We start from the raw sequence: 18,519 nt of genomic DNA, 5'->3' as shown, positions 1-18,519 counted from the left end.
CTACTTTTGAATATTTGATATATAACGCCTTAGAGGTGGTCACGTCATACGTCACCGAGGTCATACGTTGCCCGGGGTGATGTGTCTATAACAAACCTGACCTAAAGCGCGAGCGATAGCACGGTGCCCACCAATTTTCATCAACTTTCATCCGTTGGCAAAGAAAAATAAAGGTATCCATCACGTTCTGATTGCTGACTATAGTGAGCTACGAAGCACTGTCCCATTTTCCAGTCTCAGATATACTTATTGTCTGAGAAATTTGAACTAGAAGATGTTCATCTATATCTCCTGTGTAAATCGTAAAGTAAAAATGGCGGACGAGACATTGTTTGGACATATCAAGCTATTGGAGACGACCCCGCGTGACGTGACACTTGTACGGCACATTTGGCTAGCTCTTCATCGATGTACACATGTATAACGCTCTACAGGCACTGTAGCGTTTACTCAGTGTCTCTTGAGAAATTGTGAAAAAAGGTCTAAATTAAATTAACGAAACAAGATCCATGGCCTCCTGCTTATAATCGCAAATATTTGAATACTGCATGCGCCTTTAAAATGTCAATTTTCTTGTTTTCATTTAATAAAAAAAAAAAAAACCTCCCGGAACAGCCATTAGTCACGAACAATGTGAGTTATAACGTCGGGAACGATAATAGTCTTGTCGACTCTTGTAAGTGTAGCCCGCAACGGCCAAAATCATACTCGTTCTCCTGGCTGCGAGCGCGGGAATATGATTGATGTCGGTTATAAATCGCCAAACAGATTTTGTACTCCGTTGATGACTGACTTTCTCTAAGTCTGACATACCGGAATATTATTGTTCAGATGGGTTGTACACCCATTATTCCGCCCAGAGTTTGTTCTTATTGGTGTAGTGACAATCTCTCTAAGTGTAGAAGATTTTGTTTCCAAGAGATGTTATGACTTACAGAAGGGGGTAAAAGTTTGGTCTTCATTTATGGGTTCTGTGAAGCTTGAGAAAGCAATACTTGATGCCGTAGATTGGATTTGTCTCCCGGTTGTGGATAAGTGTCCGGTCAGGGCAGGTTGGCAATTTTGAGTGATTTATCCACGTGTTTTGGAGCTACCGCACACGACTTCCTCAATGGCTTTTGTCTTCTTACCAAACTGGTTGACAACGATGGAGATGCCTGCAGACAAGAGAATCATGCCTAGCACAGGGATGACGATGGCTAGGCAACCAAACAAGTAGTAAGCGAGGCTGGTGTTCTCATCACTGTTGCTCGAGGTTTGCAAGTCACCGAACCCGATTGTGGTGATGGTGATGATGATGTAATAGAACCCATCCAGCACGGTCCAACCAGGCTGAGTGATGACCATGACCGCTGAGAAGAAACAGGTGTACAACAGCACCAGGAAAAGAAACAGCCAGGCAGGGGAGCTCGTGTCACTAATGGCATCCATCGGGGCGTCACCGTTCCATGGCTCCGGGGATCCAGTGACCCCGAGCCCCCGGTCATCATCGTCCCCGTCCCGCTCCGTCGTCGTCTGTTCACCACTGGTCCGATTACTCCAGTCCGAGAACTCTTCTCTGTTAAGAGACAGAGTGCGCAAGTGCGTGCGTCTTCTCTGGTCATTTGTCCCCTCCCCTTTCGACCTCGTTCGGGGCGGGGCTGAGCTCTCCATCTTGGGCCCCACCCTCTTCTTCCAAAATGCGCACCTCGTCCAGGTTTGCCTCAGACTGCGATTGACGGACCTGGTGTACCGTGCTAGAGCCCTGCCAGCCGACGCCATTACGATGATATTGAGCGGAATACCTATCAGCGCGTATATGATGCACAGTCCGCGTCCAAGCTGGGTATTGGGGGCCAAGAATCCATAACCTGCCGACAAAATACAAAAAAAGAGCTCACACAACCGTCAATGATTGTGACCATGACATCATTGTGTGATTGTGACCCATGATGAATCATATATTATCTTCATAGTGGATTCTGGCCGAAACGAATACTGAAACATTAGCTTAGGGGCTTCACCAAACAAGCCCCTATTTATCAACGAAGTAACTTGGTCGAGACCAAAAAGGGATAGGTGGTTCAAGTGTAAAGCCATTATTTTTAGTAATATGAGCATAAGTAATATAATGAGCATGCATCACCCATTGGAACTGCAAGTTAAACACAACTTGAGTGTTTAGCCAACGGGCGCTAGTAATTAGTGGTGGGCGTGCGTTAACTTCTGGTTTGATGGTTCCAATGCTACCACATGCAGTGGGTGTGGTTTAAACTGAAGTGACGAACCGGATAGAAGATTAAGGATACTACTTTAGGGGCTCATTAGTGTGCGGATCTGGGGATTTCCCTGTCAGGTAACATTTAACTTTATATGCATATGACATGTTGCCCCGTACTTTGCTGAATTACAAAACGTTTTCTCGACGACACTCCCGTCGGCCGGAAGTGGCTTACATTGTATACATTATTTTGTATACATTGCACTTGCAAAGTATTGTTTTCGGAGACAGTTCCCACGCTTGACTCCTGCAGCTCGAAAGCAAGGCATATTTGCTGTGATGGCTCCTTGTGGAATAACCCAGCTATCTGACGTTTCTTATATTTTTGGACCTAATATGCCTTTAAGAAGTCAGGGTAAGACTCTTGTGTTTATTGTACATTCGTACTGAAAGTCTTGCTTTCTGCTGTATAAATTGTAGACTTTCAGCATGTGAAAATGTAGGCCCCCTATATGCTTCTGGGGACTTAAATAGTGTTGTTTTTTCTGTTTCTTTGTAGGGTTTTTGGTTTTGTTTACTTGATTGTAAGCTTCCCCTCATACTGGATTTCACCGTAATACATCGTCAACTAATTGAGAGCAAATCAAGGAGAAGTGTCCCGACCAATGATTGCCTTGTTCAGTGAGCCTCTCGTCCTCCTTAACTGGTGGGCGGACCCCCCCCCCGACTAGTAGTAATACAGCAGGGCCGACCACTACATAAGCATTTGCAAAACAAATCTAAATTGACCGCTGATACGGACTGCATTCAAGCCAGCCCGACTTAATCTAGAACCCATCGGCTGTAGGTAGGTAAATTTCGCGTCGTATAGGCATTTTCGTTCTCAAGTACGCCATGTGAAAACAAACGTGAACGAACAAGGAGAACCAGGAACGAAAATACCGGATGTGAAAAGTCGTAAGTAAATTAGTTTTTCCCCATCTCCAAATGATTTCTCATTATTTTTCTTCGTGAGAAATAAAAACATTAATGTTTCTTGGGGTGATTACGGTTAAAAACCATTCTGTCAAAAATTATAGCAAGGAAAAGGGTAACCTAGTGTAAAATGCCCATATGCCGGCCGCGCGAGGGGTATGACGCCTCATCTTACTTTCAGGTTCTATTCCATTTATCCAGGGGTTAATAGTCTGGTTCCCTGATCTGACAACTTCCCCCGACGCCCAGACGTCTAAATTGTAGGCCATGCAACCTCAAGGGCTACAAATAAACATGACGGCGCTTTTGCAAAGCTCGGCTTCGTTTCCGGTTGGGCTTTATCATTTATACCTTTGAATGTTCCGTTCAAATTGTTTAAAAATCACTCGCTTCATTATACAGTTACATGTATCGGTTTGATATTTCTGTAAGAAAACATTTACTTATATTGACCTGGAATCATCAAAGTTAGGGACCCAACTAGCACCGTTAGCAGGCGAAGCCGAAATGGAGACCACGCCGAACTTTTGGAAAATCTCGGTAACCGTCGTCGAAATCTCGTACGATCTGAGGGCATACTTAATGCACAAAATCATCATTGAATTTCAAGTTTTTAAATACAAGTAATGATTATATTAGTAGCGGTTGCCGGACCTAAGATTCATCAGAAATAGTCAGGTTATTTTGGTCTGGGAACCACTGTCTAGGGGTTAAGATCGCACAAGGCATGATGGGAACAAACATGGTGAAGAAAGATCGTAACCATGGGGAACGAAGTTGATCCGCGGGGAATAAGGAGTTAGCGCTCTAGTAATTTAATAAAGCTCTGTGGTACATACATGCATGCGTGCGTTTACTGCACAGACCACGCGAAACCCAGACTTGGGTCAAGTCTAAATGGAGATCAATGTGCACATCATGGAGTTATATTTTAGAAGAAATTTGAGTGCCATTTTGTATGGGCTTCCACAAGGGTATAAATTTAAGCCGTAGTTTGGCAACATATTTTGCATTGTTATTACGTCTTTGATAGCGTTTGTTGGTATATTTAAAAAAAAAAAAAGCTCTATACGCTGTCTGTTTTCTGCTGTTTAGTAAAGTCATTTACCTTCATACGCGAAACATATCCTGTGATTGAATTGATATGTCATGTAATTTGAAATTTAACTTTGCGTTCGAGTAGCTAACACGAAGTAAAACTTCCACAGTGTTCTATTGGCCATCATGTGATACTCGTTGGCTGCCCCTGTATCAACCACCACTGCTCCAGCTCGCGAGCCGGTCTGTGGTGGATGCCCGGGTGTAATGACGTAGCCGGACGCAGGGTGACCGTAAGGTCATGGCCAATTTCTGCTAAATGCACTTCAAAAATCTGTCAGATTTACCAAAAATCGGCCAAATTCCCCAGAATTACTCGAAATGCACTATAAACACTTAAAATCACATGCAGATGTTGTAGTATTGCCTTAATTAAGGTTCAAATTACATTATAAATAATTTAAAGTCCATAAAGATGTTATGAAATCGCGTAAATTTCAGGAAACACGCGCTGCGTCACGACAAATTAAGTCCGGTTCCCAGTGAACCATCAGCACCTAGACCAGCCAACCTGTCCCATTATGCAAGGGTTTGTTTGAAAAGATTGAAGCTTAATTTTTAAAACAAAAATGTACCATTTTTTTCAAAGTTGCTATGTTTTTCTATCAAATAACCATTTTTGCAAAATTCTGCCAGAAATCAGCCAACAAATTCCATTCTGTCAAATTTTCTGTCAAACTCGTTTTTTTAACAAAAAAATCTGTAAAGTTAACCGAAAATCGGCTAAAACGGTCACCATGGCCGGACGATTTCGTGACAAGCTAGATTATACGGTGGCCCACAACTGTCGCGGCAAAAACAAATTCTCTACGGCAAAAACAAATTCTCCACGGCAAAAACAAATTCTGCGCGGCAAAAGCAAATTCTTCGCGGCAAAAGCAACATTCCCCACGGCAAAACAAAATTCGCCGCGGCGAAACAAAATTCGCCGCGGCAAAAGCAAATTCCCCACGGCAAAAGCAAATTCGGCGCGGTTTGAAAAGCAAATGACTCGGGGCCAGTCTATGATTCAGCACGTGTGCATTATATTTCACATGCAGTTAGATCGCGACTCGACTACGACAACATTTATGACATGATATGAAATGCAGAGGGAAACTATGGTGGCCCTGAAGGGACACCACACATCGAAATTTCTGCGCAGATTTCTGCGATGTCGCACATTTTTTCGAACATTTTTTCTGCGCAGATTTCTGCAATATCGCTCATTTTATTGCACATTATTTCTGCGCAGATTTCGGCGATATTGCACTTTTTTGCGCAGATTTCTGCGCAGATTTCTGCGATATTGCACATTTTATTGCAGAAATCTATATAATGGCGGGAACCTGAATACGAAGTAAGTACAATGGAGAGATTTATGACACAAATATTCCCCGTAGCCGCGTGCAGCTTTTTTTATGCCGGGGGCAATATGAAGACTCTGCTGTATCGAAGTCGGAACTGTCTTGAAACCGTCTTAAAATACACACCAAAATGCTTCAGTTGCTCCCCGGTCGGAGACGCCAATGAACAGTCCAAATTATCAACGGTGTTCAATATTGGACAGGCATGATGTTTGATAATTCAGAGCATATCTTCCCATTCCAGCAAGTATTGGACTGGTTGAAATGATACAAAAAATTACTTATTCCATTTTACCACTGGAGCACATGACAGCATGTCTGGTGTGTTTATCCAGGCAATAATCTTTGACCCTAATTTTCTCAGAATGCCCAGAATACAGCGCAGCGGTAGATTAGCCTCATGTCGTGGCTCTAGTGTAAACCCCGTGTATACACAAGAAAGCTACTCGAACATACCAAATGGTTTAGATTTCCGGCGAAAATCGTGGCACCATTGTACTTTGAAGCATGCCTTATGTTAATGGTCACAATGATTGCGGGTTCGATTCCCAAAAGTTTTACATTTTTCTGTTTCCATCCTAAAGGTGATATTTCTTTCATAATGATCGAAGAAAGAAATTTCGCCTTTTTTTCTGATTCATGCCCTGGAAGATTTGTTTAAAGGGAAGTTAAAAGTCCGAAAACCATTCTGTTTCCAACTGACGCATACGCATCATGGTCATCGACTATTAGTCTTGGTTGCAGAAAAAGTCGAAAGAGGTAAAAAAAAAAAAAAAAAAAAAAAACGCCCTCTCGTTCGCGCACGGACCCATTGTCTATGTCCTTGAAATTCACAAAATACGCATGTGTGGGAACATCTGGACGCCATTTTGGGATATGGAAATACTGATATAAGTTTAGGCCTATACGGTTCTTTCTGCAGCTAGTGTTATGAAGTAATATAGGCCTAAGTCAACATATGTCCCTGGCACTAGTTTCGTGGGATCCGGTCACAAATACAGTTTTCACCATTGTTCATTATCCGATACAACTTGATTCAGAAGAGCACGTGGTATGGTAGAAGTTCGCGTCTGTATGTGGCGCGATGGCCAGCGCTTTGATTACAACAAACCACGTCGTGCGTGGAATCAAATTGCCCCGACACACCAATATGATTTATATTGTCATTTCAGATAATTCCCAGAGGTTCTTCTTCTAGAAGTGATCGTTGGAACACAGAAAAGATGTGTAGTAATCACAACCATCGAGAAATCGCCTCAGTGCTCCTGACAAGCAATGATCATAAATAACGCATCACTGGAAATTAACAAAAAGAATCTGCTGTCTGGCACATAGGCGTTGTACGGTCATACCAAAGGGTTGGCTTATTGTCAAGCAACAAGAATTCTTCTGATACTTTCTTCAAATGAAAAGAAAACACCGCAGAGTGATTGGAATTGGAAGACAGAGACTGTTTCTAAGAAAATAATCCATCATGTCACCGAGGTTTAAACGATAAGACGCATATCAATTGTTTGGTGAAAGTATGATCTTAAGTCGTTAACTGTTTTAAAGAACAAATTCCAATTTTGTATGAGTGATACTCCATTGTAACGTATTCACAATGTACAATACATGCCTCAATTTATAGGTCATATTGCCCTCGTCTGATTATTTTCATGGCATTATGGCGTGAAATTATTTTGTTAATGCTTGATCGATGACAACGAAACGTTCCATCAATGTCCGTGTACCATCAAAACAAAAATAAACATATAGCCTACCAAGAAAGATCTTAGATAATAGGCCCAATCATTTATGCTCACGTCGTCTCTAATTGATCATTAAATACGACGAAAGGGTCATGTGTTTGCCCTGTTAAACGTCTGTAATGATGGGCTCTCTGATCCCTTCATTTGTTAATTGATGGGATAATAACAATCTGATCAAGTGGCAACCGCCTAACAATGAACGGCGAAGGTTTTGTGTGTGTGTGTGTGTGTTTTTCCCCCTTTCTTTTTTGGTTCCTCGTAAATTTCGCTGTTTGTTCCGCAGCGCCAGCGCACGGACCCCGCGTGATTTATCATTAACGAATTCAGCGATGGCGGATCGTCGTATCGTCGCACGATCTTCGCCGTAGCGTATAGGACAATGTAAAGAAGTGGCCGTCACTTCGACGCCACTTACTTACGTAATTAGGTATGGCTACTTACTTGGTTTTTTCTTACCCTTAGACCCCCAGTTACATGCGTTCAGACACTACTCCCACAAAGGCTAATGTCAGTCGTCGGGTAAGGTTGTTAACACAAAGTGTAGCCTAGTCTCTGTGGCAAGAAAGAGACCATGCAGCATATACTGAACGGCTGTAAATGCATGCTTGTTAATGGCCGCTATACTTGGCGTCACAATTGGGTACTCCGCCTCATATTTGATGCTCTGCACCTAGCTAGTGCAGAGGCATGGGAAATAAACTGGTGCCAAAAGACTGCTGGAACCACTATTCCACCAAGTGTTCCTGCCACTCAACAAAGACCAGACCTTCTTGTTAACCTTATCAAGAAAGTCATAGTAATGGAGCTCACAATCCTTTATGAACAAACTAGTAACAAAGCCCACACTAGAACAATGGACAATTATACTCTTGCCGTGTTGAGGACTTACATGATGAAGGTTACACTACTAATCCGGTTTGCTTAGAAGTTGGAAGTATAGGGATTCCGTAACACAGGATAACCTAACAAGGCTACACACTGAAAAATTGCCTGGGTTAATTTTACCAAAGAAAGGGTGAAAACTGGAACTACCCAAACTTGGGTTGTTCTATAACCAATTGTTTGGATTATAATTTATGTTAAATTCAACCAAAAGTTGTAGTCATACAAGACCAAATTAAATTTGGTCTTGAATGACCACAAGTTTTGGACTTGTGACTTTCAACAAAATGGAAAATCCTTATTTCAATTGACAATCACGACCAAGTGAGTAAAAAGTATCATTTCATGCAAGACTTTCATGCAAGACGGCCGGCCAGAGCTTATTTTGTTATTGCACTTGTTTATTCTAAATACGACCCGGATTGGATCATTGACTAAAATGTTGTTCTTTTCTCTCTCTTTTACCTCTCACCCCCATTTTTATCATTTCCCCCCCCCCTCTTTTTTACTGCTCACATACTCAAGTTATTTCTTTTACTTGCCATGTTTTTAGCAACCCCCTTTAACCTGTCACGCTGGCGTGAAGTGTCCCCCTTTTCTTTATGTAATTTTCCTATTTGTATGTGTGTTTTGTTCTTACATGTATGTGTGTTTGATCCTGCGGAGTTACGGGAGGGGCTATTGCCTCGTCCGTTCTCTTGTCTGGAGTTATTTTTGTGGCATTTCAGTAGAATTAGCTAATTTTAATGTTTAATATTTGTAAATACTGAAATGAATAAATAAAATAATGCTGAGCTAACTGCGTACTTGTTACGATATAGCTTACCAGTCCTCTCTGTCCATATTCAGTGCAAAAATGAAAGCAAGTAATCGTACAATATGGAGACCCGGGAACACTGTTGCCGGGGTTTTTTTTTCAAGAATTTTCACTTAGTTTGCAAGGAAAGGGCTGCGTTTTAAGGCACTTTGAAACACCTTTTTGGCCTGTTTTCCTGTTACATTGCCTTGATTTTCAGTGCTGTAGTCGTCACTTGGAAGCTCAAGACCAAGACCAAGACCTCGAGACCTCACGTTTAAATTACAAAGTCATACAAGTAAAGTAAAAGTAACGAATATATACATGCATAATAATATACATGTGTATGTGTACACAGGCTGTGTTTTGGTATTAAAGGAAGAGTGTACCCACAATATAAGTATCACTCTATACGTCTAATATATATTCAGATACCGTGGATTGATTTTTTAAGTAACCATGAGTGATGTAGTTATAAAGTCTTCAAGCCTTAGGCCATTTTCAAACCTTAAGCCTTAGACTTTTTTTAGAGGCCGGTGCTGGGTCACTACGCGTATGGAACAGCTGGCTCGGGCCTCGTACGGCTTTGCTGTCAGCCAGTCATGCACTTGTGGGGGCGTCCATGGATGGTGCGCATTATAGGCCTATACACGTGCCTACTGCTTGTGTTAGCGCCTACCACCTATAGGTGCCGGTATGCCAAATGAAAAGAAAGCCGAAGCAACGGTCTTGAACCTGATTCGTGATAAGTTGGGCCTAGTAATATACAATATCAAATTCGACCTCCTGTCAATGGTGAATTTCAGTTTCACTGCTAAGGCAAAATTAAGGAACTTTAGAGAAAATTCCAAGGAATTGGGTGAGATCTAAAGAAATAAATTTGTTTTTTCTAATGAAACTCACTTTTGGAATGTGGAAGCACTGTCTATCCCTAGCATGCGACTTGCGAGATGTCGTTCCCCTCCCCCCCCCCCGACCTTATTGACATAGGGGCACAGCAGGTCTGCTCCAAGCCACGATTGGAGCTGATGCGTCCCACGTAGCCCACAATGTCTTTATTAAACATGAAATAGGACACCAGTCTCGCAAATCAGCAATCGCAATTTTTCAACCATTATTTTGGAAGTGTTATATTTTCCCCCTCTCATTTTCACCAGCGTTCTATACGGTGCTCGTAAGCCCCGTTTAAAAAAAGCACATGCTATTTTTTTACGTGTCAACAATCAGGAACAAACAGTCTCAAGCAGAACTGCTGAAATTACACGCTTTTGTTTAATATTTCGATGGAAAAAGTATCGAACCGTTTGGCAATAAGCAATGTGTACGTTCAACGCGATGTTCTTGAAGGGTATTCGGTCAGGTGCAATTTCGCTCTGCGCGATGTTTGCCTAATGGAAACAAGCACGGTGAAAAATGAAGGGCAAATATGTTATGGTCGTATACCTACACATAACTCATAACTGGAAATAGTCCGAGACAGTTTGTCTGTTAACGAACTCTTGTCAATTTTTGTAATGTCAATTCTCCTTTGGAAATTTCATTTACAAATTGCACCGAGTCGTGGAAGTGGTGCTTCGGCTCGTGGACATGATTACATTATATAGTCTAGACATGAAACCTGACATACAAATCCTTTGTGAATTAGGAGCATTAGTGATGCGCTGGACAATTAAGGCATGCAGTAGACCTATACTGTCGTGAAGAAATGTCTGAGTATCAGAGTGTCTAACGTGTATGTGTTCGTGACTTTGACAATATCCGCAGTTTTAAGTGTAAAACACATCGGCTGTAATCTCCAATGTTACAGCCTTTAAATAAAGATGTACTGTCTGTGGTATCTTCTAGTTTTACCCTAAAATGCATTTCTTTTTTAACTTGCTATTTTTTTCTAACAAAGTAAAAGTTAGGCCTACCCACTTTTGAATGAGACATTGAACGAAAAAAATCGGCCTACGTTTTAGTTATTGGGTATATTACGTCATGAATTTCGAAATATTTGAGGCTCGATACATTTAGTTCACGCAGGGTAGACTGGTTCCGGCCTGCCGAAAAGGCAGGGATCGGTTACCAGTCTACTGGCAGGCCAGATTTGTTTGTGCACAAAAGGAAGCCAAAAGCCTTTTTGAAGTAGGTTGCTTACGCTTGAAAAGGGGAAAGGTAGTTTTCACTCTTTAAATAAGTTCATTTGGATTGTTGGTCAAACATGAATTAGGAGGTTCGTTTTTTTTCAATCCAAAAATAGTAAGTGAAGGCCTAGATGTTACTCATTCCTACGCTAGGAGCTTCGTCAGACTGGCAACCGTGTTCAATGCTCAACTGCCTTCTATACCCTTTCTTGGTCGTCATAGAGGGCGTTGTGGGCGTGGTTTGGACTAGTTGATCATAGATGTTATGGAGCTTGTATGCCCTAGAAACGCCGCGTTCCGAAAGTCATTGTACGTCACGAGGGGATGACAACCATCCCTTTCGTGCAATCAGTGCTATCTTTAGTACTTTTAGTTGTTGTTGTTTTGGTTTTCTTGTCAAGAATTTTTTCTTTTACTTTATATTTATCCATGGGGAATATCCACATTAGGCAAGTGAATCGCGAATGTGTTGCTTCTCTTGTAGTCTGTCGCTTTCCTCTGTAACCAACGAATCACATCTATCCCAGAGGGTTCTAATAACCCGCAGTTTTTGGTGAAGGGGTTGATGTAATGTGAACTGGAGGTTCACTGGAGGGGCATACAAGCTCCATAATATCTATGACAAAGTTGGCCAAACCACGCCCTTTATGACGACCAAGCAAGGGTATAAAAGGCAGTTGAGCATTGGACATGGTTGCCAGTCTGACGAAGCTCCTAGCTCAGGAGTGAAACGTAATTAATGATACGTGAGTAATATCTACACATATTCTTTTTATGGATTGGAAAAAAACAAACCTCCTAATTCAGGTAGTTTTTACGCCAAAATGAAACATGCAAAATGATAAATCGTGAGAAAAAAAAAATCGTTGAAGAGAACGGACATTATACCTTTAATATGTTGCTTTTGTCAAAGGAAAAAACATATCCTTCAAATTGTGGATTCGTTGAGGTCTTCAAATTCTCTAGCTTCCGCACCCAAACAACATTTTAGCCTAACTATAGTCAGTTGGCTAATGGTAAAAAGATCAGCTCCGCTCCTGTATGCAATTTCGGGTGCATTTTTTGAAAATTTCAGGGATTATTAATAAAACACTTTCAAACCCAAATCCACTTGATGCCATTTTTTCCTTATATATACCACAGAAGAGTGTGCTTTCCGGGTTTTGTTTTTGAGCCGAATACCAATTTTTCACTGACCTTTTTTGAGGGCGGGGCGTCCATTTGGAAAACTTGGCGAAATACACCCAAAAGGAGAGCCATTTATCAAGACTTTGTTTGCAGCAGATGGTAAATTTGAATTTGGAATTACCTGTTTTTGAACAACTTTTCTCTTTAATAGGGGGCAGGGACACATTTCATAATTTGGGGTTCGAAAAAAAGTTAAATTACAAGATACTACAACATAATCCAAACTCATGTCAATTGTGTGTTCTGAATTTGGCCTTGGCGGTCTAAAGTTTATAAGCAGTAAATTATACGGCAAAATTTCAAATCGTGTTTCACTTTTATGAAGAGGAAGTAGGCCTACATTTTTGTAAAAATAAAAATGGGGAAATCATAAAAAAAGTAATATTTTGTCCTTAAAATCAATTTTGTTACACTAAAATTGGAAAACAGAGCTGGAACGTCTATTCTATTCTGGAACGTCAATTATATAAGGGAAGAGGCCAAAAGCAGAAAATGGTTACACTTGATGTTCCAATTTCAATTTAGTTGTAAAATTTACATAGAGCAATTTGAGATACATTTACAGATGTATAGTATATTTACTTTTATTTTGACGATTTCAGACAAACGAAGCGACATAAATTTGGCCTTTTATGTGAAATCATCCTCTTCCTATATCACTTTTGAAAATTTTAGTTTTCTGCCTAAAGACAATGACAAGCTAAAAATTTGGGTTACATTGTTGTTTTTTGTTCATACGCAATATATGCCCCCTTTTTATGAAAAAAATTGTGTCACGCCCCCAACTGGGAACAAAATCTTTATGATCTGACATTGTAAACACTCTCTCCGGTCTCCACCCCTGTTTGCTATTGTATACTGAATGGGGGAAAAACCACACCAAGTTTGCTTGTTACAGCTTTATTTCTATGAACACCATTTGCCCCCCCCCCCACTTTTATAAAATGCGGCCTGGCCCCATCCCCAAAAGGGCCCAAATTCTTGATTGTTTTTATTCTCTTGACTCAGCACTTGGGTGAGCTGTCCAAATGCGAAAAAGAAACGTGAAATTATCGGAATCATTTTTTTCGCGCAAAGCTCCCCACTTTATAATGTCATGGCCCCGCCCATAAAAGGGTCAGAAATGATGTATCAAGTGGTTTTGAACCTGTTGAGGTATCCATAAGTGATCCTGAGAGTTTCAAAGAGTGTACCCCAAAATGTACATGGGCCCCACAAGCCCACTGACTAATAACACTGTACCCTTGGAAAAGGACAGAAGAAGACACTTGAGAAAGAGGTGATTAGCTTTATACTGACATAACAACGTTGTGGCGCAGACTTTAAACGATTGGGTTAAATCATGCAGAGGGGTGGGCGTGTTGAGAGGGGGTGTAAGACATTACCAAATAGGAAAGAACGTCTTTTTAATACGGTATGTTAAATCGAGGCAGTGGGAGGGGCCTAACGAAATGGGGGCGTGTACAAAGGTAAAAACGACAACGCCATGGCAGGAATGAGTGAGGAGGGCATGAAACCTGGACAAATCACTTAAAATGAATGTGCTGAGTGTGCTTCCGTGACGGATTGTATTCTCGTAGCACAGAGTGATGGCTAAATTAAAAGGAAACAAGGTCCGAAATCCTCCTTGCGCACGCGCACATTAACGAATACAAATCGTTTGCGGGGAGACACAATTAGTACGTCACGAAAAATGTCCCCAGCTAAATCCATCTTGTCGAAGACATGTGGATCATCCAAATGACAGAGTAAATGTTATATTACTCGCACTTATCAAGCATTTCACAACCCACGATAGAAAAAAATCGTCAATCTTGTCCACTCGGTGAAAATGCAATAATGGTTCGGCTGCCCTGTAACATTTGAATAATTGATTAAGCACACTTGGTTTGAGGACAACTAAATATTGAAAGATTGATCGGCGTCGGAAAAAAACAACGATGTATACGCTGAAGAGACGCACGTGTTTCTGTCATTTTATCCCATGTAAATGGAAAGCTTACAGAAAATGACCTGCGTGTTATACAGCACTACAAACCACAGATCAATAGCGTTTATGTGCACTTTTTGGTGAAATTAGAATAAGTTTAATTGGATCGAATCAGCTGTGCGCCATCCGTTGTTTAATTCATGGAATGGATTCAAACAAATTCTCACTGGAGTATTCTTCAAAAATTTGTCCTGTTCGTCTTTTTAACAAATCTAATTATTATTTTTAATATTTTTTTTTTTAGAATACAACTGTTTCCAATTTCCATTTTGTTTGAATGTTATTGTACAAAAGGGGCTGTGTAACATCAATATTACATTAGTTCTGTTCAATAATTGGCCGATAACAGCCATACGATTGTGTTCAGGAAGCTAATTCGCTTCCAACTAATTAGAGACGGTCCATTCGGTCCATGTGGTAACAATGTCTAATTTGGCGTCAAAAGAGAGCATGAAACCGGCACTAATTTGTCCCGGTTCCGATCCACCGAGAACCAAGGAGCAAAAATCAGTAGCGCCATGGGCTTCCCAGCTGAGTTTAGTGCACATGATACATTCATCACTCTCTGAGTCAAAAGATAGCTCATCTTTCAAAGAAATCTATAGTACATTAGTCATTGAGAAAACATGAATTAATTCTATTATAAGATGGAATTTTACGTCGGGGTGATATAAATCAAATTAGGTTTTTGCCCTTCACCGACACCGATTTTTTTCCAACTTTCACTCGGGAGGTAACACACTGAGTATACAGTGTTTAAACGTCGGTGAAGGGCAAAAACCTAATTTGATTTATATCACCCCGACGCAAATTTCCTTCTTATAATAGTTTATGCGGTACCCGCTGCTATGTACATCAGATTCGAACCAGCCAACCGATCCCGTTAGCTCGGTGGTCGGGTGGTAAGACATCTGCACTAGAAAACAGGAGGGGTGGGTTTGAGTCCCATCCGAGTGATTTTTTCCAACTTTCACTCGGGAGGTAACACACTGAGTATACAGTGTTTAAACGTCGGTGAAGGGCAAAACCTAATTTGATTAATTAATTCATTACCATTCATGTCAATATCCAACACATGACGCCTATCACAATATGCGTATTATAAAAATGATAACTTGTATTATAATAATGTAATGTACATGCGCATAAAGAGTGGCATTAAGTGTATAGCATAAGGGAATAATGGCGCTTTTTTACGCGTATGGCCCACAAATAGATTGACTGAACAACGCTGAAATATATGACCAAAAGGATGGTTTAAAGTTGAGCAAGTCCCATGGTCCATAGTTCGTTCTCGATGAATTAAACAACACGCAACACTTGACAACCACATTTTCATGGTGACATAACTATGGGCACAATGCATGGCTATGTCCATTGCATGTAATTCATTAAGCATTAGAAGCACATTCGGGCTCGATCCACATCAGGCACCGCATCGCGTAGAGTAATACCATTTTCCAGTAATGTTCATCCCTTGCCAGTCGTGTTATAGTAGTTACAGTTTAAGTTTCAGTGAGCAACTGCCACATTTTTTCCCCATTGGGATACACAATAATTTTCAGCATATGGACGTTTATAGACAAGTTCGTTATTTTTCATCACATTTCAAAGCAGTGTTGGAATGTCTTCTGACCCCATAGGACTGTTTATAACTCATCGCTGTGCCATCAAATTAATGTATTTGTCTTTGGCAAAGCCAGATAAATCGAAAGCTGAAACAATGACAAGTGGAGGAGAGATGACGGATAATCGATTGTATAGTGCAGCTCTGTTTTTGTAAGCTCAAAAGCGTCCTTGTTTGAGCAGCTTGTCTTTCCGCAAGCCGTAGTGACGCTTGCTGTTTACCGCTACGCGAAGTCCGCTGAGGCCATTCCGAATTGAAAATCACCGGCGAAATCTAGGCCAAATCAAGGGACAGTTTTATGCAGACTAGCGTCGGGGTGAGATATTAAAAACACATCTGCTTTGTGTTGATCTGCTAAATGGTCTCTGATAATATTTTCAAGTATAAAAAATAATCTGTTTCCATTTATCCATGCATTTCTTGGACATGAAACTTTAGGAAATGGTTTGAATTTGAGCAAACAAGTTCCAAAAAAGAAGGGGAAAAAACATTTTGGGTCATCTATGTGCAATTTGTAAATGACTCTTGCGCATAAAAAAAACGAAGTTAATCATTTGAGAAATAAGAGCATCGGGGTTACGACTTGGATTTTGGTCATCCCCATCCCCCACTCGCAGGCAAAGATTTAGGCCACTGCCTCTGAAAAAAAACGTAGAAAGCGTTTTAACCTAGGCCTATACATGTACAACATTAACCATGGCGCATATCCATGTCTTGATTAACCGCATTTTCTTTTAAACTCAAGACCAATCCCCGAGTCCCCCTAACATTATATCTTTTGAAGAAACCCCTTACCATTTCAGAAACTCTTTCATTTTCAAGGCAAATGAAGGGAAAGGAGTGAGAATCTTACCGATTGTCGAGACCACTGTCATGCAGAATAGCGCGGAGTTCATGAAGTCCCACCGGGTAATGTTCACTGTCTCGTCTGACATCGTCTTTAGATTGATGGCCAACTCCGTCAGTATCTTGTTCTGTTTGGTATCATTCATAGTTTCGTTCATGTTGTCCAGTAGTTCTGTGAAGAGCCGTACGATGGTACTGTTGGTGGTCTTCGTCAGATTGGCCTGTATTTCCCGTTGCCGCTCGGCTTCAGGATACTCCACGGCCTGGAAGATAGCCGCACCCACCAAGAGGTAACCAGTCCAGAGGAGGACGGGAAGAGAGCCCCGCAGCCAACGCACCAGGCGTGGGCTACAGCAGCTACCGGCCACCGTGTCCTCGCAGACAGCGGCGTGGCTGGACATGGTATCACCGGACCGGCTAGACACAGTACGACGGATGCCTCGGAGCATCAGTGTGGTGGGACCACGATGCTACGCCGGCCAATTCCCCTATCATCATCTGATCGACTCATCATACCCCTAGCCCTCTGATCAATCTATCACACCAGCCGGTTTATATCCGGCGGGGAAAAGTATAAGCGAAACCAAGTATCGATAAGTCTCAGATGGCTTAAAATGTCCAGCTTAACGCACTATCTCGAACAAGTAATTCTAATAGTATTAAAGAAACATGGCAGCCAAAGAGGAAATTAAAACAAACTGTGATGTCGGCGATACAAGGAAAACAACGTGCTGAGAATCTGCATCGACGGTTCAGGGCTGGTTTTTTTCTCAGCTGGCCGAGGTGCGTTGTTGCGTTCCCGACACCTTGTACTATTTCCTCTCACTACCGCGATCAAGTGTGATGGCCCTTTATTGATGACGGCGTTGAGCCTCCTTGCCACCGATCATTTATACGCCTGCCTTGCTGCATGCTATGCAGATCAAGACTGATATTGACTACATCATAGAGGACGGCCTCCACGCCGCGCTCGTGGACTAGTCTATGGCTACGGCTAGCAATGCGCCTATGGAAGCGGCTGAATCCACTTCTAATAGAATCGTGTGTAACTGCCGTAGCCATTTAATTCGGAGGGTCATGCAGAAATGACAACTATCATAGTCTCACATCAAGCCGCAGCAACACGAACGCCTATTTCTCGAAAGAGGCTAACACGTGATGTCACCATCAATCATTATTTTTCAGCGCTCTTATATCCGAACTGGGGCTTTCAATTTGGTCGTTCTATATTTACCCCATACCCTTTTCTTCCCTCCACAGCCGTGATGATTGGTGGACCTCAAGTCATGGTCTATTTATTCTTTTAAATTTGCCCTAGCGCTCGGAAAGAAATTTTAATGGTTGGGCGCCATTACAAATGCATTAGGTCGGCGCTTTGGTTGGTCTGTCGGGGCGAGCAGAACAGACAGGAAGTGGACACGAATTTACCACTCGGACTTTCTGCGATTGAAATTGATGGGCGCGAATTTTAACAAATGCGATCAGACTGTTTATTAATTTTAATCCATCAAATAAAGCCGCGCTGGCCCAATAACGCGCATGGATTTGAACAAGATGACTAATTATTGCAATCATCTTTTCAGCAGCAGGTGGGCTTTGTGATGTAGTTCCTATAGGAGACATGGAATAAATCACTACGTAAACTCCGTTGCCCGCCTCGTGATTCTATCCAACACACCCCAAACCCTATAGAC

The 18,519-nt window shown here is 41.6% G+C and overlaps 1 protein-coding gene across 1 annotated transcript; it reads right to left on the bottom strand.

The window, feature by feature from the left end:
* Positions 1-1,055: 1,055 nt before the first annotated feature.
* On the bottom strand, positions 1,056-17,274 carry LOC119740161 (potassium channel subfamily K member 18-like). Its single transcript, XM_038215374.1, has 2 exons — positions 16,833-17,274; positions 1,056-1,850 (listed from the first exon to the last, which is right to left on the bottom strand). Exons 1-2 carry the CDS (start codon positions 17,272-17,274, stop codon positions 1,072-1,074), a joined length of 1,221 nt encoding a protein of 406 aa, XP_038071302.1. The 3' UTR covers positions 1,056-1,071.
* Positions 17,275-18,519: the final 1,245 nt, after the last annotated feature.

The sequence above is a fragment of the Patiria miniata genome, unplaced genomic scaffold, assembly GCF_015706575.1.
Source record: "Patiria miniata isolate m_02_andy unplaced genomic scaffold, ASM1570657v1 HiC_scaffold_10, whole genome shotgun sequence".
Taxonomy (NCBI): domain Eukaryota; kingdom Metazoa; phylum Echinodermata; class Asteroidea; order Valvatida; family Asterinidae; genus Patiria; species Patiria miniata.
The sequence above is the reverse complement of the archived record's forward strand: the minus strand, read 5'-3'. Positions and strand labels throughout refer to the sequence as shown.

Excerpts from the sequence above, each read along its gene's own strand:
- LOC119740161 (XM_038215374.1), bottom strand. The coding sequence starts at position 17,274 with ATGCTCCGAGGCATCCGTCGTACTGTGTCTAGCCGGTCCGGTGATACC. Across the intron at positions 1,851-16,832 it reads GACAGTGGTCTCGACAATCG|GTTATGGATTCTTGGCCCCC; the intron begins GTAAGATTCTCA and ends TTTTGTCGGCAG.